The sequence below is a fragment of the Gouania willdenowi genome, chromosome 3 (genome assembly GCF_900634775.1).
Source record: "Gouania willdenowi chromosome 3, fGouWil2.1, whole genome shotgun sequence".
NCBI classification, from domain to species: Eukaryota; Metazoa; Chordata; class Actinopteri; order Blenniiformes; family Gobiesocidae; genus Gouania; species Gouania willdenowi.
In genome coordinates, this window is record NC_041046.1 from 13,462,519 (window position 1) to 13,488,330 (window position 25,812).

General features: G+C 39.1%; 3 protein-coding genes across 6 annotated transcripts in view; 2 read left to right on the top strand and 1 right to left on the bottom strand.

Annotated features, from left to right (window-relative positions):
- Nucleotides 1-4,633, bottom strand: part of LOC114459542 (transcription initiation factor TFIID subunit 4) — a 138,845-nt gene extending 134,212 nt beyond the window's left edge. For all 3 annotated transcript variants that reach the window (XM_028441766.1, XM_028441759.1, XM_028441757.1), the window contains exons 1-2: nucleotides 3,260-4,633; nucleotides 1,504-1,658 (exon numbers count right to left, since the gene is read on the bottom strand). In XM_028441766.1, the coding sequence (XP_028297567.1) occupies nucleotides 1,504-1,658; nucleotides 3,260-4,613 (1,509 nt within the window). In that variant the 5' untranslated portion in view covers nucleotides 4,614-4,633. The remainder of the gene's footprint in view (nucleotides 1-1,503; nucleotides 1,659-3,259) is intronic.
- A 1,477-nt stretch (nucleotides 4,634-6,110) lies between these two features.
- lsm14ab (LSM14A mRNA processing body assembly factor b) lies at nucleotides 6,111-18,332 on the top strand. The gene is made up of 10 exons (XM_028443036.1): nucleotides 6,111-6,234; nucleotides 7,817-7,980; nucleotides 13,543-13,693; nucleotides 13,814-13,987; nucleotides 14,049-14,129; nucleotides 16,054-16,230; nucleotides 16,322-16,475; nucleotides 16,600-16,626; nucleotides 17,779-18,019; nucleotides 18,099-18,332. Exons 1-10 carry the CDS (start codon nucleotides 6,111-6,113, stop codon nucleotides 18,120-18,122), a joined length of 1,317 nt encoding a protein of 438 aa, XP_028298837.1. The 3' UTR covers nucleotides 18,123-18,332.
- A 2,336-nt stretch (nucleotides 18,333-20,668) lies between these two features.
- ss18l2 (ss18, like 2) lies at nucleotides 20,669-23,230 on the top strand. 2 transcript variants are annotated; one of them, XM_028440235.1, is made up of 4 exons: nucleotides 20,669-20,875; nucleotides 21,037-21,113; nucleotides 22,883-22,967; nucleotides 23,046-23,230. In XM_028440235.1, the coding sequence occupies exons 1-4, from the start codon at nucleotides 20,807-20,809 to the stop codon at nucleotides 23,091-23,093; spliced, it is 279 nt and encodes a 92-aa protein (XP_028296036.1). In that variant the 5' UTR covers nucleotides 20,669-20,806; the 3' UTR covers nucleotides 23,094-23,230. The 2 variants fall into 2 exon arrangements, with proteins under 2 accessions (XP_028296036.1, XP_028296026.1); XM_028440225.1 differs by having other exon boundaries at nucleotides 20,688-20,875; nucleotides 23,043-23,230.
- Nucleotides 23,231-25,812: the final 2,582 nt, after the last annotated feature.

The following is a 25,812-nucleotide window of genomic DNA, read 5'->3' on the forward strand; positions in this document are numbered from 1 at the left end:
GAAAATTAAAATCAACCAGTTTTTTAGGTTTTGTTTATCCTTCCTTGACCCTGATAAAGATAAATTCCTTCAATTTCATTCCTAAATGACATGTAAATAACCACTATTTTTTGTTTTTTTTAGTATCTCTTTCTGAACGGAAAATCCAACAACCAAAACATACACTGACCTATTACACTATAAGGTTTTATAAATATCTTTTTAAACATAAAACAAATATTCTGTATGTTAAGGTTTCATTTCTTCAAACAATTGGTTGACAGTCGAAACATGTCAGGAGATCAAACTACTGTATATTCCCTAAGTAACAGTTGTCTGAATAAATAAAACCTTAACATACTATTCAAATAGAAGACAAAAAGAATCTTGCTTAATTACAAATATTCTGTAGTTGTAGTTCAATGTTTAATCAAATAGTTTTTCAGTAATTTGTCATTTCATCTCAGGTCACATCCTCTTAACTGTAGTTACTATAGTTGAAGATAATGGATGTCAGTCGCCTTTCTGCCTGGAAGTCGTTGATTCATTCACGATAGATTTTTTTAAATTCCACTTTACGTCAAAAGGAATTTAGGAAGAAATCAATGACAATAAAATGTCAGGCGACACATGGCACTAACACTTAGAACATAAATAACCCAAAGGATTGAGAGTTTTGTGTGTGGGAAGTTTATGACAAAGCCTGCTAATCTATCTATAAAAGCAAGGAAGTTCTGCGTGCGTGTGTGTGTTTGTGGAGCTAATTTCTCCCCGACGCAGTGTCTGTTTGACCTGAAACTACAAAAATATACAAAAAGGCTCCAAAAACACACAAAAAACATACATTACACAAAAATACACCAAATGACAACAAAAATATGAAAATGACTCAAAATACACAAAACTAAATATTTACACAAAAAACATAAAATGTCAACAGAAATGCACAAAACTACACTATAAAAGATACAAAAATACATAAAATGACTCCAGAATCACACTACAATGGCAACAAAAAACTATAATTATACAAAAAATGCCCAAAAACACAACAGAAAGATACAAAAATACACATAATGACTCCAAAAAACATACATTACAGAAAAATACACCAAACAATTTTTTTTTATTTTTTTTTAAACACATTTATCATGCGCATGTCCCATAGAATTAAATCAGGGAAATCACACACGCTATTTTACTTTGCACCTGCAAATAAACCCCTTCATAACACTACAGAGTATAGCGTATGTACACCTCTTTGTACATCCAACCTTCAAACACATACTCATTTGGCCATAATTTGATAACTCTACTTAAGCTCCTCCCACTATATGAATACATACTTCCGACAGGCACTGTACTAGTATGTCTAATACTCATTAATCAAAACAGATTGACACTCAAAATAACCATTATGTGACACACAAAAAATGAGTAAACACAAAAATAGCTGATGACATTACAAACCAACATGTGCTTATGATTGCATGCTGTTGGATAGTGTCAGCAGAGGAATCTCACCTGTGGAGCTGTTACTCTGAAGGATGTTGCTGTGGTAGGGGTAGTAGGCCGCGGGGCGATGCTGTTCTGAGCCTGAGCCTGAGCCTGAGCTTGAGCCAAAGCCTGCTGAGGAACCATGACCAGCTGGCCTAACTCCGTCCGTACCAACACCATCCCTGGAAAGGAACGGGGAACAGGAAATAAAATGAAATGAATGCCTAAATTCTTTAACATTATAAAAATTCAAAATGTGATTATGTTGTACACATTGATGAATAATAATGTACAACCTATATTTTTATAGGCAGAATTATTTCATATAGCTAAAAAAAAAAAAAAAAAACTAGATGAGCAAAAGTACTGAATTGTGATCATGCTCCGTTCTAATTTACCGACATCTATTTTTCATATATGTATGTAACCCTGATGTTGCACAACATGTTCTGAACGACTCCAGGAAGAATAAGTGTTGCTTAGGCTGCAGCTAATGGAGATGTGAATAAATGACTGAATGTACATCCAACGTGTACAACTATCCACAGGTAATGCAGATTTTAAAAAGAAGATATCAAGCACAGTCACTTTAAACATATACCATATTTTCTAAGTATATCGATATGTTTAGAGCAATTTGTAGCCTGAAAATAAGCATTTCAATATTTCAAACACAATTATATCATTATTATTATTTGGCCTGAAGGAACCCCTCCTCACACTAAGGGAGCACAGTTTGGTCCTGTATACTATGGAGGGATGAGCCAAAGACAAAAACTGCTTAAGTGTATTTAAAGGGTTGCTTGGTGCGTAAACATGAAAATTTAATGCATCACTGACCTTTTACATAGGTGTAAAACTTATATTACAACTTCCACATACTTCACATACTGCAGCAAAAGTGTAATTTATTATTAAGTATTAACCCAAGGAGCTGTGTGCTTCACATCTTTTGTATTCATATTGTTCACTGAGGGTCTGGTGTCTCTCCTGTGTATTTGTGCCTTGTTTAACTGAATGCCAGAACAATATGTTATGTTACTGGATACTAGGGATGTGCCGATACAACTTTTTCACTTCTAATGCGATACCGATATTGCAGCCTTGAGTATTGGCCCATACCAATGTCGATACGATACCAGTACGAATCATACATACTTTTGTTACTTTATAGTGTGGAATGTTAGAAAAAACTTGATTATTAAAAAGAAACAGATCAATTTATTATAAACCAATTAATTACATATAATTAACCTTTTAGAAAAAGAATATTCTATGATTGAATAAAAGAAATTAAAAAACAAAATAGAAGACAGAATAAATAAATCCAAAAAAACAATATCTATTATATCGGAGATAAAATCCAATATTCGTTTTCTGGCTGATATCGGACCGATATCCGATATCAATATCGGATCGGGACACCCCTTCTGAATAGTCCAAAAACATGTATTTAATGTTCGTTGGAGGGGTGTGTGTATGTACGTCAACGATATACAGCCCCCTCCATGCAAGTGAAAATGGATAGTTTTCAGTGTACTTTTTTTTCTTAAATGACTTTTTCATAATTAAGTGGCATTTGACTGTGTTTAACACTGTACACCTAACACTGTAATGGTACATTTGTAATAGACAGCACAGGAAGAGAAGAACAGAGTCTTTAGGATCGACACCTATATGTCCCTCATAGTGAGGGGGGAGTCCAACAAACATCACACCACACTGACAACCCAACACAGGACCCCAACACCTTCCTGATGCTCTCCACCCTTTTCCTTCTTACCAGATGGAATGGTAAACCCAGGGGGCAGCTGAATTGTCGTCTGCTGCTGGGGTGGTCTAACTATAAGCTGGGGGGCAACCATCCTCTGAGGTGCTGGTAGTCCAGGACGGGGTTGGCACTGTGTGGTTGTGACCATGGTGGGTGACGGAGAGGGAGCTGCTGGTCTGATGGTGCTTACAGTGGTGGTCACTGATGTGGACTGAGCCGTTCCACACCCAGATGTAGTTGACACAGCCGAGGCAGCAGCAGCAGCAGTAGTGGTGGAGGTGGAGGTGGTGGTGGTGGTAATGGTGGTGATGGTTGTAGTGGTAGAGCTTTGAGGATGTGTGACTTTTGTGGTTGTTGTAGCTGAAGTAGAAGTAGTAACTGCGCTGACAGAAGTAGGACCAGAGGACACAGTGTTTATTACAGAGCTGGAACTGGTTGATGGGACACTTTTAGACTGACAGTCTGTGGTGGGGGTCCCAGTGCCTGGTGGAGGTGTTTTGCTGATGCTCTCTGGGGAAGATGAATGTGAGGCAGCTTCAGCAGGTGCATTGTGTTGGGCGATGGCTGACACACTGGTTCCACTGCCGTTCTGGGCTATACTGGCCACTATGTGACTGGGGAGTCTTTGTAGAGAAATGGTGGGGGTACCTCTGTCCAGAGCAATGGATGACTGCCCCACAGGCAGGGTGGTGACAGAGAAAGAGGAGGATGTGGAGGTGGAGGTGGGTGTAGCTGCAGCTGGCTCTACGTTGGTGCTACTCCGCCTGGTTGTCAGCGCGGCTCCGTTCAAACTCCTGATCCGAGCCGAGGCGCTCCTCCGCACCGCTGTTAACCGTCTCTTCGGTGCGTTGGACTCCGCCGACGCCTCGCCTGAGTCCGAGCTGTCCTTAGAGCTCCGGGAGGCTGCAGACACGGTGGATGTGCTGCTGATGCTGGCCAAAGTTGACACAGTAGATGCAGACGGGGTTGTGATGGATGCTCCATGTGTAGTGGCGCTCACACAGCCAGCCGAGGTGGTGGAGGGCTCCCCGGGAGCACACGAGCAGTCCACCGGTGCAGCTGTGACACTAGTATCCGGGATAACTTCCTTGGAGTTGATTTCCTGGCGCATTTCGGCTTTAGTCCTCCGTCCTTGTTGTTGTTGTTGTTCTGCTGTTGTGTTCACTGGAGCTGGAGCTGGTAGCGTTTTCCCTAAGTGATGGTTAGCGGGGGCCACGGAGCCCGAGCCCCCGTTTTCCCCCGCCGTACCCGTTGGGTTGCTTTGCCCTGCAAGCTGTGACTCCAACGAGCCCACCAGGTCGCTCACAGCTTTCTCATCCACCTCTGAAAACAGCATATCTTCCAGGGGGTCAGAGGCGCCCGCCATCTCTGATCTCAGATAGCTGTCTTATGTTCGTACAGTGCGCATGCGTGTTACTATGCATTGTGGGAATGGATCTGACGTCATTAAGCGAAGGGACGTTTGTGTTTTGACAAAAAAATAATAATAATTGAATAATAAAAGTCGTTACACGGTAATTACTGCACAGTTATGTAACAACAGCACGCGCACTGATGTATGTGGTGCCTGGGCCTAATGACCTGCTTACGCGACAGACATTTACATTGCTGCTCTGAGCAAGCATTATAAATGAGCAAGTTGTTCATTAAAACCAGGTCATGTGCTCGTATTAAATGCCTTTACAAATATGTATTGCATTGTTTAAACGATTGTGGCAGTGTGAAAGACTTGTGTAAAATAAGATAGTGTATATTTAAACGGTGCTTCTTTGCTGAACCATAGACTAAAGCGGCTTTGCCTCTTCCGGTGTTATGATAAAAACTGATCAGCAGCCAAAAGTGGACTGTTAGAGAGCGCGCGCAAGTTTTCCGAATCGACTACTTCCTTAATCATCTTTGTTTAAAAACAAATGTAGCAATTATCAGCCAACAATTTTACTAGTCAATAAGAAATCCACCAATCTTTTAATTAAAGAATCAATGTATTGCATGCAAAATACATCAAATATGTAATATTGGTGGAAAGGGCTAAGACTCATCTTCTTTATTTCATGAAAATCGTCACGATGAGTAGTGGTGGGATAATGGAAGCGGGCTTGAAATGGGAGGGTCACCTGTGGAAATCCATCCTGGGTCATCACTGTGGAATGTTGAGCAAATCTTTTAACCCTAACTGCTTGTGTTGTACATTGCTTTGTATAAAAGCTAAATTAAATTGAAGCTGTAAGGAATTACTGTCTGAGTGTCTTCTGGATTGGTTTATCACAGATAATGGCTGTGTTTTGTTAGGAAAAAAAGTTCAACTCGAGTGAAACAGTGCAATGGACAAAAATATGTATGTGTGTACATCAAACGTGTAAATTACCTATTAGCTTTATCAATACAAACAGTTACTTTGTTGACTGTTTCTTAAGAATGAATCCACCATGACATGGTTACAAATAGGTATTTTATCAAACCTGGTGAATACAGAATGGCATTAGTATATTTAATCAGACAATACATGTGAAAAAATAACTGATCAATTTCCGTGTGTCCATATTTAGTTTTCACTACTACTTACAACTTGTGCAAAAAAGAAAAAGGGGACAATTTAAAAAAAGCAGGAAAACGGAAGTGAGCTAATTTAACAGGATTGGGGGACGCAGCCTTTTTCCCAGCATCCTTAGCGCCAGGGTAAGGAAGATGAAGTCGGCCATGTCGTGGTGGTAACCAGTCTCACACCGACAGATTCACTCCGCTCTCTGGCTCTTCGTGTTATGCCGTCTGGAAATTAACCCTATAAGACATTACCGCCGACTATTTGTTCGACTAGAAGTCACTTGTGTTTAACCAACCTAGTTTTTACAACCTAAACGCAAACATGAGCGGCGGAGGAACGCCTTACATCGGAAGCAAGATCAGCCTCATCTCGAAGGCCGAGATCCGCTACGAAGGAATTTTATACACCATAGACACTGAGAACTCCACCGTAGCTTTGGCCAAAGGTGAGCAAAGGCCTTTGATACGTTTTACTGTGGTGTTTTAAATGTTAGTGCAAAGCTTTGTGTCACAAAATAAAGGGATGCTGAAGGTTCTGTTAGCGCAGGTAGCTACGTTAGCCACCTCGGAGCTAACTGCTTGGCAGCGTCCTTTGTTTACGTCGTGTTTGTTCAAACGTCAGCCACGGCTTCTCTGTGCGAGTATCTTTGCAGTCAATGACCTGACACCTGATGGCTGTTAGCTACCCGTTGATTAATCACCTGAGATTATTTCTAAGAATTACTACACGTGCAGCATTATGTATTTACTGTGGCTTAGTATGACGTTTATACTTTTTAAACTACAGCCAGTTCCTGTTACTTTACATGTAAGGGTGACTAAAAGGTCAAAGTTTGAAAACTAAATCACTAACAGATTTCAAATAAATAAAAACTATGTAGTGAGTTTCGACAACAAATTTCAACATATTCTCAGTCAATGTTTCTTGATAAAGGTTGTAGTCTGTTGTTTTCCCCCTAAACAGTTGTTAATTCCTTTAGTGTAGTAGATTTTTATTTATTGATTAATAACTATTCTGCCACCAGAGATAATCCACCCTGGACCAATGTCTGAATTCCTACACAGATATTTGAGATTATTATTTGCTGACTCATGTCCAGTTTTTTTTTTTTTGCCTGCTTTAAACATTTGCAACATTTTTTTTCAATGAAACATTTTAATCTAGTTTACCTTTATCCTTAAACATGTCTTTTAGTGTTTTTTTTTTTTTTCTGTTTTGTTTTTTTAAATAAGAAATCTAATAACCTTGTTAATCGATACTCGCTGCGCCCACACAATCAGAATAATTGTTTTCAGGTGGGTGTTTCTTTAATGACCACATGTGTATTAAAGTAAGTTTTTGGATGCTTTGAAGATCCTTCGTTAGCTTAATTCAGTAGCTATATCCATTAAGCAGATTACAATAACTTTTATATATTTTTTGTTCCCTAAATACTTTAAATTCATTAAGTTTTTTGTACAGTTTATTTTAGTACCACAATTTATTTATTGTAATCAGCTACCTTAAAGTTTGCATTTTTATTTTTTTTCCCCACTTCTGTACAAACTTGTGATGTTGGCCTTTTAGGAGCACAAGAGCTCTGCTTAAACCTTTGTGAGCTCATACATGCCATAAATGCAGTAAAAGTAATTTTGTGTAACACTTTTACATTAATTAAGACATTACAGGAAAATGCATACTTCAAAAGAAACTGTGCCACCATCAACATGGAAAAGAGGTTCTGTTTGGAGGATTGAACCTATATAGAAGTTTAAATACATTCAAGAAAAAAAAAAATCTCAAACACTTTGTGAAAAACCTTCCAAGAAGGCTTCCAGCTGTAATAGTTGCAAAAGATAGATCAAATCTATATCAAACCTTTTAATTAGAAGTAGAAAGTTTTATTCTGGTATTTGTACGTAAATGCATGACTCTTTAATACATTTTGCAATAAAGGAACTTCTACTGGTACCATATTCTCTGTGCTCCTGCTTGCTTGTTTGGTCAGTCTCATGCAGCTGTAATTATTGTGTGAATCTTGCCAACAGTTCGATCCTTTGGCACTGAGGACCGGCCCACAGACAGGCCCATTCCACCCCGGGAGGAAGTGTTTGAGTATATTATCTTTCGAGGGAGTGATATTAAAGACCTAACAGTCTGTGAGCCACCTAAAGCCACAAGCTCACTGCCCCAGGACCCTGCTATAGTTCAGGTGAGTGCGTTGCTATGCTTTCACTTATACTGCCTAAATACTAAAATATGCCTTGTTGCCCTACATGTTTCCTCCTCAATTCTAATATATAGCCCAGTTAAAGAATCATTTCTGCACTGCTAATCACACTGGCTTTTTTCACTGGTGGTTTATGTTTATGAGAGGAGAAAAAGGAGCACAGCTCTGCTTCAGCAAGCAGTGAAACTCAGAGTTGGATGTGTCACTGGTGGGCGGTGCTTCACTTCAGACGAGCATTTGAAACGAATGGGGACATTTTTTGATCCTGTGACACATGCGGAATGTTTCGTGCGGCAGATGCGTCCGGTGCCGCAGAAGACGCATTCGGTGTGAACGCAGCATAAAGCCTCAGCCAAAAGCTCTCTAAGAAAACTACATTTTAATGTGGATAGTGTAGCATGTGTATATTTATGGAGCCAAGCAGGGTTACGGTAATTAATTCAAAGTGTAACTTCCTGGCAAAAACATTTATCAAGTCAATATAGTGAGAGGTTATTGCAGCTAATTCTTATTACTGTTTGCAGTGCCTATGATAAGTGTATACTAATGTATATTTCATATTTAGGTTTTGTTTACAGTATATATAATAAAGGAGTTCAGGGTTCTCACCAGGAATTTTTCACAGCATAGGGGGATTGCGTGGCACTCGAGTGAGCACCATCGGTGTGAAAAATCTAACTCTGAGGGGCCAAATTTAGTAAAGCTAAACTTTGTATGATTTTGTTGTTTTTTTTATCTTTCTTCTAGGGCTGCCAAGTTTGGTCGTTAAGTCGACGAATTGGTCGAGGCCGTCGTGGTCAACCAATATTTTCATTGGCAATGTCATCAGTTTCAATACCATAAAAAAAAATGCAATGCATAACATAGGTGATATGGATTAAATATCAATATACAGTATTTAATGCCTAAATATGATTCTATGTCCAGCAAAAGTGTTGCGCTTCAGTTGTCACTGTGCAGTGTGCTGTCCTCAGAGCAGAGAGGGAACAAATTAAGACAGGCTTGAAACAAGCATTCACTGTTAAATCAGTGCTTTTTCTGCGCGAGAACATGGATTATCCTTATATTTGATACGTGAATTATGTAAATAGATCCACTGCTGTCTCTGGCGCAGCAGGGCACACTGCGCACCTGTTTGACGTGTTTGTTTCCCCATGCGCTGATCTGATGTTGACATTAACAGTTTTTTTAATCGAAGCAGGCTTACCACTAAAAACACAAATATGTCATTTGTATGAGAGGAAAATGTGTTTTAATTGTCGGTTTCAGGTCAGGCTCTGATATAAATACCTATTGTCTGTCTGACCTGAGGTTTCACTTTTGCTTTGTCGGGTTTTGATCAAAGTTTGAATGAGGTTCATATCAAATGGTTTGTCCTGAAACCATTTCCTTGGCTGACTACAGCCCTACTTTGTGCCAGCCTCACTTTAAAGCTAAAAGCTATTTGTGTAATTGGTGATGATGAATGTAGTTAATTACTCGTGTGTGTGTGTGTGTGTGTGTGTGTGTGTGTGTGTGTGTGTGTGTGTGTGTGTGTGTGTGTGTGTGTGTGTGTGTGTGTGTGTGTGTGTGTGTGTGTGTGTGTGTGTGTGTGTGTGTGTGTGTGTGTGTGTGTGTGTGTGTGTGTGTGTGTGTGTGTGTCCTCCACTAATAAATACTCAGACACTGTATAGACAAGAAATAACATTTTATTCAAAAGACTGATTTCAAGACGTGCTTTTCAAATTTAAATAAGGTTTTATGTGGGACCTGCAGTAATATTGGAACACACACGCACAGAGTAGAGCTTCAATCAGGCCAACAGAAGAAGACCTGGCCCAAACCCGTCCGACCAGAATGAAGCCGATGTCTCTTTAAGCCCGAACGCGTTTCAACTCGACGGTGTTCACATCCGTGTGCGTGAATGTAGAATTATCCGTTGCGAGTTATAAACATGACTAGCATCTTCATGTGTGCTACATCTGGTTGAAGCTTCACTGTTTATATTGGATGGTGCACACAGGCAGCATCGGGGGCAGCTAAAGGGCTGCAGGGGTCCTCAGGTAAAAACGGGAGTATCCAAGCAAATTGTCTCTATTAAATAGGCGGTGTGGCTGAGGTATGTGTTTCTGGATTATTCATATTAAAGAGTTAAAACAACCCGTGCACACCTGGAAGTTCCTTTTGTCTCCAAGTGTGCAACAATTATTACGATGGTACCGATTTAAAAAAGGGGAAAAAAACAGGAGAAAAGCTCCCATACGTTTCTGAAAACTGAAAGTAGGGGGCTCCGTAGGGGCGATAAATTACAACATCGGGGGGCCCCCACGCTCATCAGCATTATACATTTAGTTCATTTGAGCTTTTGTGTTTGCACAGGTGAGTCTAATCATACTAATGACTGCACCAGTGACCAGTTCCAACACAAGCCAGTGGTGTTAATCAGCATTACATTTACAGTGCTCATGTTGATGTTGGTGTGATGGGGAATCCGCGTTTTTCATAGTTGTTTTGCAGTGCACTGCTTGTGGGCACAATTGTTTTAATCTTCCTCTTTTTGGTAATATCTGCAGGCAAGAATATTTTCACACATGAGATCAAAACACAAGATCAATCAAATTTCACCAAAAAGGCATTTTTAAATTTATTTTTTCACTTTATTTGTCCTAATGAAGTGGAAAGAAACCTAAGAGCAACTTGTTTGCTACATAAAAATCCACATTATAAAATAAGTGATCATTCCTGTCAAGTATCCCGTTTTGTCCGGGAAACTCCTGTATTTTACCCCTCTTTCCCGCCAGCTTCCCGTATTAGTATTTTCCCGTAAATATCCCGTGTTTTACTGTAGTAATAATTTAAAAATGCCTTACTAAACTGAACGGCGTCACTAGCTTCGCGAGAACTGCCACCTGAAATGGCCTGGCTTGGTGGCAGTTCTCGCGAGATTAGTGCAGACGGCGCCAAACAAACCCGGAAACAACTCAGAAACAGAGATGAATGAAGACGTTCTGGCAAAGAAAAACAAAGAACTGGTGTAAATACGTTGTGACAGAGAGTTTACCTTCCTAAAGAGCAGCAGATGGGACACAGTTACATGTTCTGTTAGATTAATAACAGATTATAACGTTTACCACAGCGGAAGGAACCACGTAAGTCACCATGAAAAATCAGCCAATCACAAGCGTCACAAATATACACTGCTTTCAAAAAGTGTTAAAGAATGTAAAGTCTGCAATAAATATGTCTAATAAGTCATTACTGAATGCCAGAGAACCACATGAGTGAGCATGAGAAACTATAAGAAAATATGTAATGAAAATAAAATGTCAATGTCTAACTTGAAGACATGCAATGTGAAATTAACAGTAAATATTAGGGATGTAACGTTTCACTCAACTCCCGATACGATTCGATTCACGATACTGGGTTCACGATACGATTCTCTCGCGATTTATTTTACAAAATGGGACTGTATATAAATGACTGAAAAATATTCCTTTATTTTTTTGGGGAAAATACTATACTATTTTTCATTGTCAAAAGAATCCCTTGATAAACTATTCAAAACAATGCAATTTAACTAAAAATAAATCTTGAATGAAATAAATAAAGGAATAATACAAATGAAGAAGAAGCTTATTTAAATTCTGGTTCTATAGTAAACAATACAAAACTGCATAATAGTTATTTTTCTTTTTAAAAGTGCAACTGAAAATGTATTTTGTGCCTTAACAATTGGACTAAAAAAACAAAACAAAAAAAAGTCATTTTACTGTATTTAGGTCAGATATTTGTTTGAACCAGCAGAGGGCGCTGGTAACCCAGTGGTCGGTTGGCATGCAGATATTTTGCAGTGAAGAAGAGATGCTATGCTAGCAGACAGAGCTAATAGAAAAACGTGACTTTTACAGATATTCACGTAATATTACAGATATTCTTTCGGTGCTAAAAGGGTAATGAATCATTTATGAATATGTTTAAGAGTAGAAGGCGGCCAGAAAGAAAGCATTAGCAGATTTCGCTCGCCGCCAACACTTTTGGGTAGCGCCCTCTGCTGGTTAAAGAAGTATTGCGATTCAATTTTCACAGCATCGATGTGAATCGTTATACCTATGAATCGATTTTTAACTGCCTTACGATTAATCATTACATCCCTAGTAAATATGCAACATGTTGACTTGTATATAAACTGTACGCAAATTAGATACACACATGTGCTTCATATACCCATTTATGTTTTTATTTAGGCTGTTTTATAATTTAGGCATTAGGGCTGGGCGATATCGAGATTCAAGATGTATCGAGTTTTCTATTTTGGCGATATAGAAAACTATAATATTTCATATATATATATATATATATATATATATATATAAATAATAGCTTATTATTCATCGGCTCGGCTCGTAGTGGGCGCCAGAAAATTTCCATCCAAAACTTGACAGGTATGGGTGTGATGCCTTTTTAACTGATCTGAGTTAATTTGTAGCGTTAATGCCGTTGCTGTAATGTTCCTGACTTTTTGTTGGCAGTCATTGGTTGATACAGGCCACGTGTTTCAACCTCACTGTGAAGGACTACAAACGTGCTCCAACACAGGGGTTCTCAAACTTTTTTGGCTCAAGTACCCCCCTTTTTTGTATTTGAATCCAAGTACTCTCTTTCCCTGATGACAACATTTTGCTCAAAAAACGATTTAAAAACCACTATAGAGCATAATGATGGAACGAACGAGTGATTACACACACACTTTTTTTTAAAGAATAATAATGAAAACATTTCCAAAAATCTTATTTTAATTATTCAAAAATTTCAGGCAACCTTTTTTAAACTCCAGGCATCCACACATGGGGTCCCAACCCAAAGATTGAAAAACATTGATTTAGTGGCTCCTGAATTAATTTTTCTATAGTTTGTATCAATCATCTCTTGCCTGTTGTGGGACCAACACTGACACTTTATTTGTTGATTTTCCTCTCTTTCTCTCAAGTACCCCCTGTAGTGTCATCACGTACCCCCATTTGAGAAACACTGTTTAACACATTCAGTGGGTTCATTGATTATTAAGACCACTGAAGAGCTGTCTTCACATCTGTTGTTTTGAAGTGTTTGAGCAGCAGGGCTTTGAAACTCTGTAGGACAGGGGTGCCGGACTCCAGTCCTCGAGGGCCGAATTCCTGAGACTTTTAGATGTGTCCCTGCTCCAACACAACTCGATGAAACCAATGTGTTGTCATCAAGCTCTGCAGAAGCATGATAACGAGCCATTCAGTTGATTCAGGTGTTTTGGGGCAGGGAGACATCTGAAAGTCTCAGGAAAACGGCCCTCGAGGACTGGAGTCTGGCACCCCTGCTGTAGAACTTACTGACTTTCTACAAACATTTTGGAGATTTGCTCCACAAGTGAAGTTTTAATGTGACGTAAAGTTGCAGACGACCAGATAGAAAGTCATAACTTGAATAGCTTTATTAATGCTGTTTGACTTAAATATCCCTGACACATGCCGTTAAAATGGTTTCTGCACAATTGTCTAAAGAGTTTTGTATTTTTTGTTTTGTCCCCAGTCATCAATTGGATCCTCAAGTGCTGCAGCACCACCATCTTTCCAGGCTCCAGGGAGTTATGCTCCATTCAGCAGGGCTCCTATTCCATCATACAGCCAGTTTGGAGGTGCTTCCCTTGGAGCTCCACCATTTGGCTCTGCTGGAGCTACAGGCAAGGAACATTATTGGTTTAAAACGTGTAAAGGACAAAATTATGCATCAGGACCCAGCTGTGCTCTGAGAATAATTGAAAGGCACTGTGTGGGAGACTAAATGTCTCTGTCCATTGCAGGGCGTACCAGTCCTCAGCTGAACTTGACAAAGACCTCCAGCTTGGAACAGCCTGCTCAGGCCTCGGCCTCTGCTGCCCCAGCTCCACCTGCACCAGTAGGACAAAGAAGTCAGGCAGCTGCTGCTCGACCAATCAGCAGCCAGAAGCCCCCAGACTTGCTGGACCAGAGAAAAGGTAGAACACACAGGCTGGAGCTGCAGGAGCAGAATTAACAACAGTTCATCTCTCTGCTCAGCTCCTGAGGTCCAAAAGGTTTCTCAGCCAGATCATGAGCACAATGCAAGTGAGAACAGAGATCCTAACAAGCGCCAATTTGGTAAGTTTCTCACACTAGAAAAGGTTTACACATCATAAATCTCCCTGAGATTAGTTTAATAACTTCCATATTTCAGATCTTAGCTTACAGACAAAGCCAGTGTTGCGGTCAATTGCATTTCATATAAACTATGTAAAAGCACATTGAATTACATTTCTTTGTATGATGAACGCTTTTTATAAATAGATTGAATTAAAATTACAATTACGTCTTCAATTATCCATGTTCAGTTACAACTATTTTATGATAACAGTACGTTGACTGGCATTTTTTCACAGTTTTTACAGTTAAAGTTACAAATTATTTTCCTTCTGAAAGTCAATTACAATTACATTCTCAATTACTAAAGCTCAAATGCAATTAACTCATTCAGTGTCAGTCATTTTAAGATTTTCTACCCCCCTCAGTGCCAGCCGTTTCTGAGCATTTTGATTGATTTTTAAAGACCCATATAATATTTTCTACTATGACTGAAATCTGACACTAGATTCTGACAGATTGAAGCCTCTACTTTCATTAAAAAAAAAAAGAATTTTTCTGGTTTGTTTCGTTCTTTTGTAATCAGCCGTTGAATAGAGCAGGTTTTACACAAATCTTCAGTTTCAGAGCAAAAAGCTGAGAAAACAGCCTTTTTCTTAAAAAAAAAAAAGAAAAAAACCCTGTCAGTGACTTGAAAGCTATTTTTTTCTTCCTTTATTGACAACTCTGACATCTGAACATTGTTTCCTTATCTAAAACAAAAAAAACACTGAGATCGGGCTTTTGATGGCAAAATTATTATTATTTATCTATCTGGGTCAGAGTTGAATGGATTTGTTACTGTGTTTTGGCGTTCCTCCAAGTTTCTCTCCCATCAGTTTGTACACACGCAACTTCCTCTTCCTCCCAGACATGCAGAGTGTCACTGCGTTCCCCATCGCCACACTATCCATGAGTTTCACACATGCTCTGGTCGAGTGTGCGCTGCTGGGAACGTCAACTCTCGTACGTAGCGCCATTTTCTGTCTCATAAACGCCTTTCCTCCTCTCCCTCTTAGCTCTGCTGAGCATGGATGATCTCTCATCCAAAGGTGCGCTGCTACCTCCTACATGTCACCTGTTATTTTTCAATCTGGCTCACAGGCTGGGGGTATTTTGTACCCCTCCTCCTGACATGCAGCGACACGTTTGGCCTTGTTAGTTGATGGTTTTATCTCACCATCGCAACATTATCAATAATCTACACACGTGTTCTGTTAGTATGTGGAGCTGCTCACAATATCACTCTGTAGCGCCATAATCTCACTCGTTCCTGTTTCTTCCTCCTTTGCTGGGTAGAATCAGTGGCTAATCTCTCATCTAAAGGTGTACTGCTGCTATCTTCAGGGCACAGTTGGTCACTACATCACCCCACAGCTTAGATATTGATGAGGGTCCTCCGCCGGGGTGTTTTCTAGTAATCCCCGTGAAAAAACGCAAATGACGAGTTGTCTCGTCAATGGCACTGAGTGAGTTTTGAGCCTTTATTAAATAAGCCAGTAAAATGTAACATTCCTCTTGTGTTAGCTTTCTGTTAGCATCTCTTACGGTAACGGGTCAGTTATGACTCATGTTTTAAAATACACAAGAAAAAAATTGAATTATAGATATTTTTATAATCTCTTGGTTACATTGTTGTGATTTTTCATCCAGAAAATATTGGTTTTTAATAATAAACTATGTATATGTAAGCCATAGAACTGTAACGTGGTTCCCCGGTTTTGCATTTAATTAAATTGTGAATGACAGTTTTGATTACGACTGCAACAGATGTTTCCAGTTACAATTACGTCATAATTGTAATTATCAATTACACGATTACAATTGTAATTGACCCCAACCCTGGACAAAGCTAATGATCACATCACTTAATGACTGCATTAAAGAGTTGTTTTTTTTGTCCTAGCTGGTGTTCAAGCTCACCGCCGTGGTCGAGGAAGAGGAAACCGCAGCAGAGGAAAGCTGAATATGCGTCGTGATGGGACAATGAAGTTTGATGAAGACTTTGACTTTGAGACAGCAAACGCCCAATTTCACAAGGACGACATCGACAAAGAGCTCCAAAATAAGCTCAAACTAAAAGGTGCGTTCTGAAAAATGAACTCCAAGTTGCACAGTTCTATGTCTTAGCTTAATATCATTGAGTGAATTTGAAATCCATCCTCAAAATGCAGATGATAAGAGTGAAAAGGCACTGAATGGAGCGGAGACTGCTGACTCTGAACATCCAACCACTGAAGGAGCTGCAGAGGACGAGGAGGCCGCCAACACCTGTTACTACGACAAGTCCAAGTCTTTCTTTGACAACCTGTCCTGTGATGACCCAAAGTAATTTAATCACACTAAAGATCACTGTTTATCTAGTGGATGTTGGACTTCAACCAGCAGAATATTTGTTTTAATGAAAAGGTGGAGTTTTCATGTACTGAAACACTGTTTTTATCTTTTTCAGCAAATTGGGAGACAGAGGATTTTCTAGGTGAGCTGCATGTTTAGACTGCTCTTGGACTGGGTGCAAAAGGTTCACAAGTTTACAATGACCAAAATTAGCTCTCAATAGTTCCTTGTATTATAGTAAGTACGTGGTGTATTTTGCCTGCTTTAGACTGGAGGAGTATTGTCCTGCTCAGTTTTTTATTGAGAGCCAAAATGAAATTGGTGATTTGTAACCATGCAGACTTGTGAGATGACAAGCAATATGGCAGTGGCGTCATAATTGAAAGTGGCAATTTAATTTTTGTATCTGGGGTCTAAAAAAGAAAATTGTAACATTCTATATTTACAGTAATTTCAAGACTGTAAAGCGCACCGCTATATTGGCTGCATTCCAAGCTCCGTCTGTCAGTTCTCCTTGTGTAAGCGTCTCCATTAGCCTCAGAGTCCAGAGCACCAATCGTACCAGATCAAACTTAACGCAGGATTTTAACAACTTAATGCTCTTTATTTTTTTTAATGTAAACTGGCTGATTTTTGCTTTATCCAGGCTGCAGCGCTGTCTCTCTCTCTCTCTGACAACTTAAAGCTGCATCCCATGCATGTTTCTTGAATTGAGTGCACTCCCACTGAATCACTCTAATGTAAACAGTTTCATTGGTCCATCTAATTCTAAAATTAGCCTCGTCATTGTTTAAGCCACAGGGTTCAAACCCTTGGAAAAAAGTAGCGGCTTACAGTCTTGAAATGATGATACTGCATTTTAACAATGCCACCTGTCACTCCGTGTTAGAATGTGCCATTGGTGTGATTGATGCTGGATGATGGCACTGAACACTGTTCATAGCCCACCATCAATAGACTGAGGACCAGGTTCTGTAACTCAGGGACCACTCATAACAGATCTGAAAGAGGACACGTAACCCTACGTAATCGGCGTCGCTGTATTTGCCGTTTTCTCTCAGGCCGTCTGTGGTAGTGCCTTATCCTGATGGCAAACACTGTAGATGAACTCTGATGCTCTGTGAATTTCCACAACAAATAATTTGTGATTTAGTGGGTTTGATGTGCAGCACATGGAGGTCACACCAGTTATTGACCGTCACCTCATCCAAAATGCAAAGTTTCTGCTAATTAATGTAAATAAATAATAATGAATAAACAATTTAAATCTTATTTTATTTTGTGTGTGCGTCAGGGACCGACGGCCCACCTGGGCAGAGGAGAGGCGCATGAACGCAGAAACGTTTGGCATTCCTCTGAGGCACAATCGAGGGAGAGGTGGTTACCGAGGCCGAGGCTTCATGGGGCCCCGCGGTGGCCGGGGACGCCCGATGAGTAGAGGTTCCTTTGGCCCACCCCGCGGTGCCCCCCCCGGCTTCAGAGGTGGATACAGAGGTGGCCAAGGGGGACGAGACTTCTCTGATTTTGAATACAGGGTAAAAATATATTTTTTACTAAAGAACCCATCAGGATGAAAAATGTGTAAATCCTAAGAGTGTTTGTTTTTGTTCACAGAAGGAGAACAAAGTGGCTGCGTAGTGCTGCGGCCATGGATCCACACACAATTGTAGCCACTCATCATGAAATAATTTCCTTTTAGTTTTGTTTTTCTGTTTTGGTCTGAGCATTTGACAGAATGAAGACATGTTTTCAGTCACCAGCAGCTCAGTGGACTGTTTGACATCAGAGAGCCACTCACACTGTCACTGGGTTCATTTGGTTTGCTAAGCAGTCGGCCTCAATGTGTATGACATGTTTCTACAGCAGTCGAGTTAATTCCCTCCAGTCTTTAATGGAACGTTACATAGAGCACCGTCACTGAGCCAGTGGTCTCACTATTTGCGCTGGCACCAATCACTAGAACATCCCTGTTCTGTGCTATATTAGCTTTGGTTACTCATTGTTCAGTATTTTATGCTCCACTAGTCTATACACGTACTTAAGTTTGAACAACAGTTCTGCCGTTAATCTAAATCATTATGGATTGAATGTATGCTGAGCAGATTTTTGTACTGCCCTCTCCCGCTCAGTTAATTATTGCCAAACAGACGCACTTGGATTGTTCAGAGGTTCATAAAGGATTTGTTTCTGTCACATTTGCTGCAGGACTTTCTGGCCTGTTAGTAATTGTTCCAAACATGAAGTAAACTATTGTGTGACCTGCAACAGGTTTTTTTTTTTTTTTTTAGCTAAACTAAAAAGTGTCTGCTGTTGTATCACTGACGGTGCGTTCATTGTGGATATATATTTTTTAGAATACCTGTAAACTCATCATTTGTGGACTGGATGCGTGCGCTTGCTGTGGCTACAGTGTTGGCTTATTTCAGAACCTCCTAAACCTATTGAGCCCTCATTTCTTAGCAGCAACGATCCCTAGCTGGTACCGTATATTCTTCATACTTTTCATGATATCGGTGTCTCCCACAGTACTGCAGGTACATGCGTAGTTCCTACTAAGCTGCCATGATTGTTTTCTGACAGTCGTGTTAATGGGTTGAATGGTGAATCTCACAGATTGCAGCTCTTTGACTTGTTTCCTTATTGCATTGTTTTTGATGTGACCACTCAATAAACACATATTTTCTGGATTTGTTGTCACAGGAATAAGAACTGGGTGTGTTGTAGGACAAATGTGAGGTGGTTGTTTTTGGTTTTTCTTTTAAATTTGGCATCTTGTATAACAACGTAGGGATTCCATCAGAGTGGTGAGATTATTCCAGGCCTCCCTTTAACTTTAAAGTTCCAACAGTCGAGCTCTGCTTTAAATCAGCTTGGACGTTGCACCATCAGCCAATCACTGCATGATAGCTGTAGCAGCGTCGCTTTACATCCAATACTTTGGCAATAGATTAAATTTGAGAAACTATTCCAAACTGACATGTTTTCATATGTTTGCTACTCCTTCCAGTCACTGGAACTGTAAACCAGAACTAGTTTTCTTGAATATCAGCAAAATGGAGTTTTTAAGTAAAAAATAAAAAATAAAGAGTTGTACAATTTCAACAGCATGTGTGGTCTTTGTTGTTCTGGATTTTTGATATCCTTTAATCAAGACTATTTGTTTTTGTTTGAATTTTTTTTTTTTTTTTTTTAATTATTTTGAAGTTTCTTGTTTTTTTTTTTTTTTTAAGTTGTGGTTTAAATGATACAAAGATTTTGACATGATTCTGACAAAAGCTCACATTAGATATATATTGTATTGTGTATGGGTGACATTAATCCTAGTCTTTTGTATATGTTCAAAGAAAAATCAAGGATTATAATCAGGAAATGACTCGTGAGGATTTATCACAGCTACTTAAAGTTTACATGCCCACAAGCATCTGTATTTTACCAACTTAGCATTTCACAGATGTGGCTTATACAAATAGAGGGAAAGTAAACTCAGAGTTGATTTGGTTCAGTCGGTAAACTCTGAAAGATTACTGGTTTTACAGAGCACATGTTAAAAACTGTTCAGACAAAAAAAGGGAATCTGAGACAATTGTTTAATGAATGCAGTTACTGAAAGTAGGAAACTATTAGATTTATATGAAATGCCAAAAAGTATATTTTATACACAACAGATGACCTGATAAAACTATTTAAAGATGCATACGGTGCTTTTTAAATTACTAATGTCTATTGAATTGTTATGAAATGTCACCATATTCTTTTGTGGGTTTCTCTGGCAGGTTGTTCTCAGTGAGGGCCATCATGCTGAGAAATCACATCTTTTTGGTATATTACTAAGTGATCTGTGTCAGAACTGTGAGGGTTCTAAAAAATGTTCTCTCGTGAGAAAGTGAAGGACTTAAGAATCCTGGGAAATTGCCTTAAAATCACCCCTGAAAGTAATATGTATTTATTGAGGAAAAGTCAACGACAATTTATTAAATACATTTTCACCTTAACTAAAAATATCAATTCGTGCGTTATCTTTCATCACTGTAACAACTCCACTACTAGTGCAGGAACACGATACTTCCAGCAGGTGGCGGTAAAACCTCGTAGCGTCACCAAGTCGAACATTACTACGTGTTAAACTTTGCTATTACACGGGATAATCTTTCAGTGATAAACTGCTGTGGAACCATACACTCACGTACACCTTAACAAACAAATATAGAAATTAGACTTAACGTGCCCTCACTATCTCTCATTCTGCCGGTAGAAGGTGCTGTTGAGTACATTCAGGCTGCTGGTAAAACCACAGAAGAAGAAATGGCCGCTAGACAACAAACATGTCAATTGTTTTTGTGCCAAAGAGACTACGAGGGAAGGCAAAAATCAACCAAGAAACCATTCAAAGGGTAAAATACTCATTACATACACACACACACACACATATATATGCGAAAGGCCTTGTGTTTTGATGGTTTTGAACCTTTATCTTTTTGAAAATGCCGTCTGTGCGCGCGCATGTGTGTAAATGTCAATTATTACATAATGGTGTGTGTTTGTGTTGTTTCAGCTGCTGGACGAAAACGATCAGTTAGTCCGATGTATCGCTGACTACATGAAGAAAGGCCGAGCAGTGGAGTGTGTGCAGTAAGTCAACACGTACGAATAGCCTTTAACTGAGGATTATTTTAGCTAATAATCGACTTCCGGTTTAGTATGTTAAGGTTTCATTTATTTAAGACAACTGATACTTAGGACATCCACATTGATCTCCTGACATGTTTCGACTGTCAACTGCCAGTCTTCGTCAGAAGCGTCCGAATAGTGCCTCCTATCTCCTTTCCTATCCACTGTTCCTTTACCCCCGTAAGTGTTTAAGTGGTGGCCATGATAAAGAGCGTTCGAGTTCTTTAAAAGCTCAGGAAAGGAGACTCAATGCTTCCTTTATAACCTCATTTAGCCTAGGATGCATCCTTTACCGAAGGAGACGAGATAATGCTGACCCACAATTCATTGCGGCAACAACATTTAAAGGGAAACGCGCACACACGATTACCGACAAGTACAGAGCATGTACAGTAAGTTACCAATACAATAAAATGTCTTGAACAACTTTAAATTAATATTATAAAACCAATATCTTATTATATGAGACACATTTTCAGATTATAACTTACATAAAACAGTAGATTAAGAAATCAGAGACATTTTTAGCCACATTATGTTTTATTCAATATAATTCATATTACTTTTAGAGCTCCCCCTGCTGACTGACTACAGTATAGGCCATAAACCCCGTCTCCTCAATAGTAACGGATGGGACGTTGGTCAAAATGTAAAATTAAAAACTCGTCACATAATTTTTTTTCACACCTAAACTCTGTGTGATCATTAGTTATTATCACCCTACATTGTGTTGAAGTGCTCATTTTTCTGTGGTTTGTCTTAAATAAGTTATTTGAGGTTGGAAAATGGGATTTGACGTCATATGACAGTGATTTCATCTTTTTTGAGCTACTAGTGCTAGTGCTAACCTCTGTGATCTGATCATCTGAACAAGACGTTGGTAGAATTTCCAGTGAGAAAATACTTAAGTTCTTGACGTAGCTGGGCTGCGTAAGTTATCAGCTACCACCCACCGGACCCTACTGCGCAGACTCTGGCTCCAAATTTGCAAGATGGAAGCGCCCCTAAGCGCTGTATTTTAGCTTTAAGAACATTGAGTGGGAACAGCTACAGTGCACGCCCACTGGTATTTACCCCTTAATGGCACACGTCACGAGTGACGTCACAACTCTAGCTGGAGGCCAAAACAGGAAATGCCGCTGGCTACAGACTGTGGAGGCTAGTAATGTTCCAGCTTTAGAATGTCGTCTTGTTGTGTGTTTGGGTGCCAGAATAGGTGGAATAACGTTAGTGGATGCAAATTAAAGTTTTATAGGATTCCAGCGGACACACGTGCTCAGAAAAACGAAGAAAATTGTGGTTTTTCCTCCAGGCTAAGCCCCGCCCAACAAAATATGTCAAAGTTTACAAACAATCAAAGGGTCTATAGTAATTCTAGCAAGATTCTTGCTGGAAATAAAAAATAATCTTGCTGAGACATCTGGTTTAATCTAGCTACTGTTTGCTATTAACTCATAAATAGTTTTATTAGTGCCAAATAAACTTTTGAATTGCCATTTGTTTTAATGCCTTAAATTTATGTAATATAGTTTGGTAAACATTGCTAAAAAACCACATCTCCGCATGTTAATATGCACTTTTTAAGAAGACCAACAGAAAATAAGACATTATGTGGGTGTCCAAGCCTTGTTTTCTAGTTTTTCCCATTTGAAAACATGATGTAGTGTGGGAGGGATCACCAGTTTAAATGTGTTTCCTCTTTGAATGTGATGTTGGTGCTTCTCCATCAGGTATCAGCAGATCCTGCAACGTAACATCGTGTACCTGGCCAGCATAGCTGACGCTAGCCCAGACACCACACCTCCCTCTGCAAATGTAACGACAAACACCTGATGGAAGCTTTATAGTCAGCTGTGTTAAACTAATGAAGCTCTTTTTCTTCTTCACTAGCAGCCTAGTGACTCATCAGCTCCATCATCATCATCTGTGGACAAGCCTTGATGACCAGTCGCTGTTTCCAGGACCGTTACCCAGTACAAGCTGCTGTGGTGGCATGGATGGAGCCTTTCTATCATTTAAATGTGTTTTATTTTGTAAGCCTGATATGAATGAATAAACAGAATGTGTTTTTATAACAACTTTGTCAGTTTTAGGTTTTTTTGGTGCTCTTTTAAACCAGCACGATTGACCAATCCAAACCAGTGTCAGTGTATTTCCAACGGAACATTAGAAGAACAGTGGTTCTAACTGAGTCCACACTGAGTTTCTAACTGACAACAGTAATTAATTTTGAAAGTGAAAAACTTAAATTCCAAACAAACACATGAGGAAGAAGTGCTTTATTTCTGTTTATTCATACCTAAATGAAAGAAGTTTAGAATTCAAGTAAAAAAAAATTAGAAGGCGGAATCGTGAACGTGATACAAGTCAAGAACTCTAATGAATAGAAAAGAAAAGTAGAAACGAGTGCATTCATTGGGCACAGAATGATAACTAAAAGCTAACAAATGTTGTTTTTCATAAAGATTTGAACATCACTGCTGAGATTTGAGGATATTCTCAGCTTGCTTGTATGAAGTCAATTCTATAACAGTGTTTCTCAAATGGGGCACAAAATACTGTTTATTTCCACTTAATTACAATGGGATTATTTAAAATACAATATGTGGTATCGCTTGTTCAGTCAGTCAAGTAGTTGTTTTTGTATTCTGAGAAAAACATAGTCAGGAAAAGGGGATACTTGGATTCAGAAATAGAAGAAAGGAGGTACTAGAGCAAAAAAAAAGTTTGAACCACTACTATAACTCATGAGCCATTGGAAAATCCTTGTCACACATTGTTGAAAGCTTCAAACAAATTTAGCTTCATTTAGGAAAATAAAACCCAAAGAGCCCCAGAGTCAACTTAGAAATTAAAAGTATTTACAAAGAAATGCATGAAAACAGCTTTCTATCTAAAATTGTTTTTCTAAAGCAGGGATGTCACTCCAGGGGCCACATACTGTATGTACTAGTTTAATCTCAAGTCATGCTACAACTGTATAATGCAGATTTTTTTTTTTTAGGAATTTTAAATTTTTTTTTTTTTTTTTTTGGAGTTTATTTTTTCATGTATAAAAAAAAGTCTGTACTTAAAGGTCCAGTATTATGCTATTTTTCACCCATCTCCATTTGTTCTAAAAACCCCAACAACATAGTATTTGAGGTTTATTTTCCCAAACTCACCTGTTTTCTGGAGTTTTAAACTCTGAAAAATCCCTTTAATGACGCTTCTATAAACAGGCTGTTTTGGAGCCTTCATGCATATGCATGAGTAGGCGTGTCTATAGATCCTGATTTCACGCCACAGTTGATCACTAGTGATTTTCTTTTTCTATCCAAGAGGCTATTGTGATTGTGAGTCTGACAAACGCTGCTTAGGGTGTGTTTTTATCACCACAGCAGTCTGTGAGCTGAGTCAGCTGTTTCAAACACTCACCAGAGCGGCTACGTCACTTCCTTGTCCTCCTCACCACTACCAACCACAGGAAAAGTTCATTTAAGACAATAGTCTACAGTTTTGTCCAACTGCTGCGTTGCATTGGGTCACAAACACATCAGATCATGTCAAAGACGATATTAGGCGGTATAACGGCAACTAAAAATGGAACTGATTGTGAGCGCTCACACTGTGCTTTGGATAATCTATTTATTGGATAATCTACATACTGGATAATCTATTTACTGGATAATCTACATACTGGATAATCTATATACTGAATGTAAATATATTATCTGTGGATAAAGGGACTAGTGGTCAAGGGAGCAGGTTTGTAATCGTAGGCTCACTGGTTCTAATCTCCCTGGTTCATCACTGTGGCTGCCTACTGTTCCTCAGGGAGGGGTTAAATACAGAGAATACATTTCTGACAATAAAGTATAATATATATTCTATATTAAACTGCAGTGTTTGTTTTAGTTGTGAGGTAGTTTGAGAAGGAGGCTCACATTCTTATATAGGGTAGGAGGAGCCAGGATTTTCAGGAGGAGGAGTTTCTGCAATGTGACATCACGAAGTGAGAAAAATCCAACTGGCCCATTGAGAGCTGACTTTTTACAAAATGTCAAATAACAAGGGAGGGAAGAAACTGTACTTTTTCAACTTTGGTCCTCTGAATGAGGCTAAAGGGATGTATATCACTGTAGCATTTTTTTTTTCACAATACTGCCTATTTAATTAAGAAAATCCTCAGGTGGTAGAGGGGCTGTCTTCTGATCGAGAAGTTGGGGGTTTGATCCCAGTCTATACCTGCCTATGCGTTGAAGTGTGCTTGGGCAAGACACTGGAACCAAAGTTGCTCCCAGTGGTCGACGGGCGCCTTGTATGTGAATGGATGAATGAGCTGATATTGTAATGCACTTTGGGACTACGTCAGTGTAGGGATAAAGCTCTATATAAATTAAGTCCATTTACTATTTAAGTGTTAAATCCTAGATATGAGTAATATGTACCTCAGAAGTCCTAGAATTCTGGCAGTTTGATTAAAAGTGACAGAAATCAAGTAACTACGGTAATTGAGTAGAGAGAAACAAGTCTCAGTAAATATTGGGAAGTGATAGTTTTTTTGAATTTGGAGGGACTGGGAAATCTTAGACTTTATGGTGATTAAGATGATTCATGTTATAATTATTTTTAAAATAATTATAACATGAAAAAACAAAAAGAAAATCCTACTGTAAGC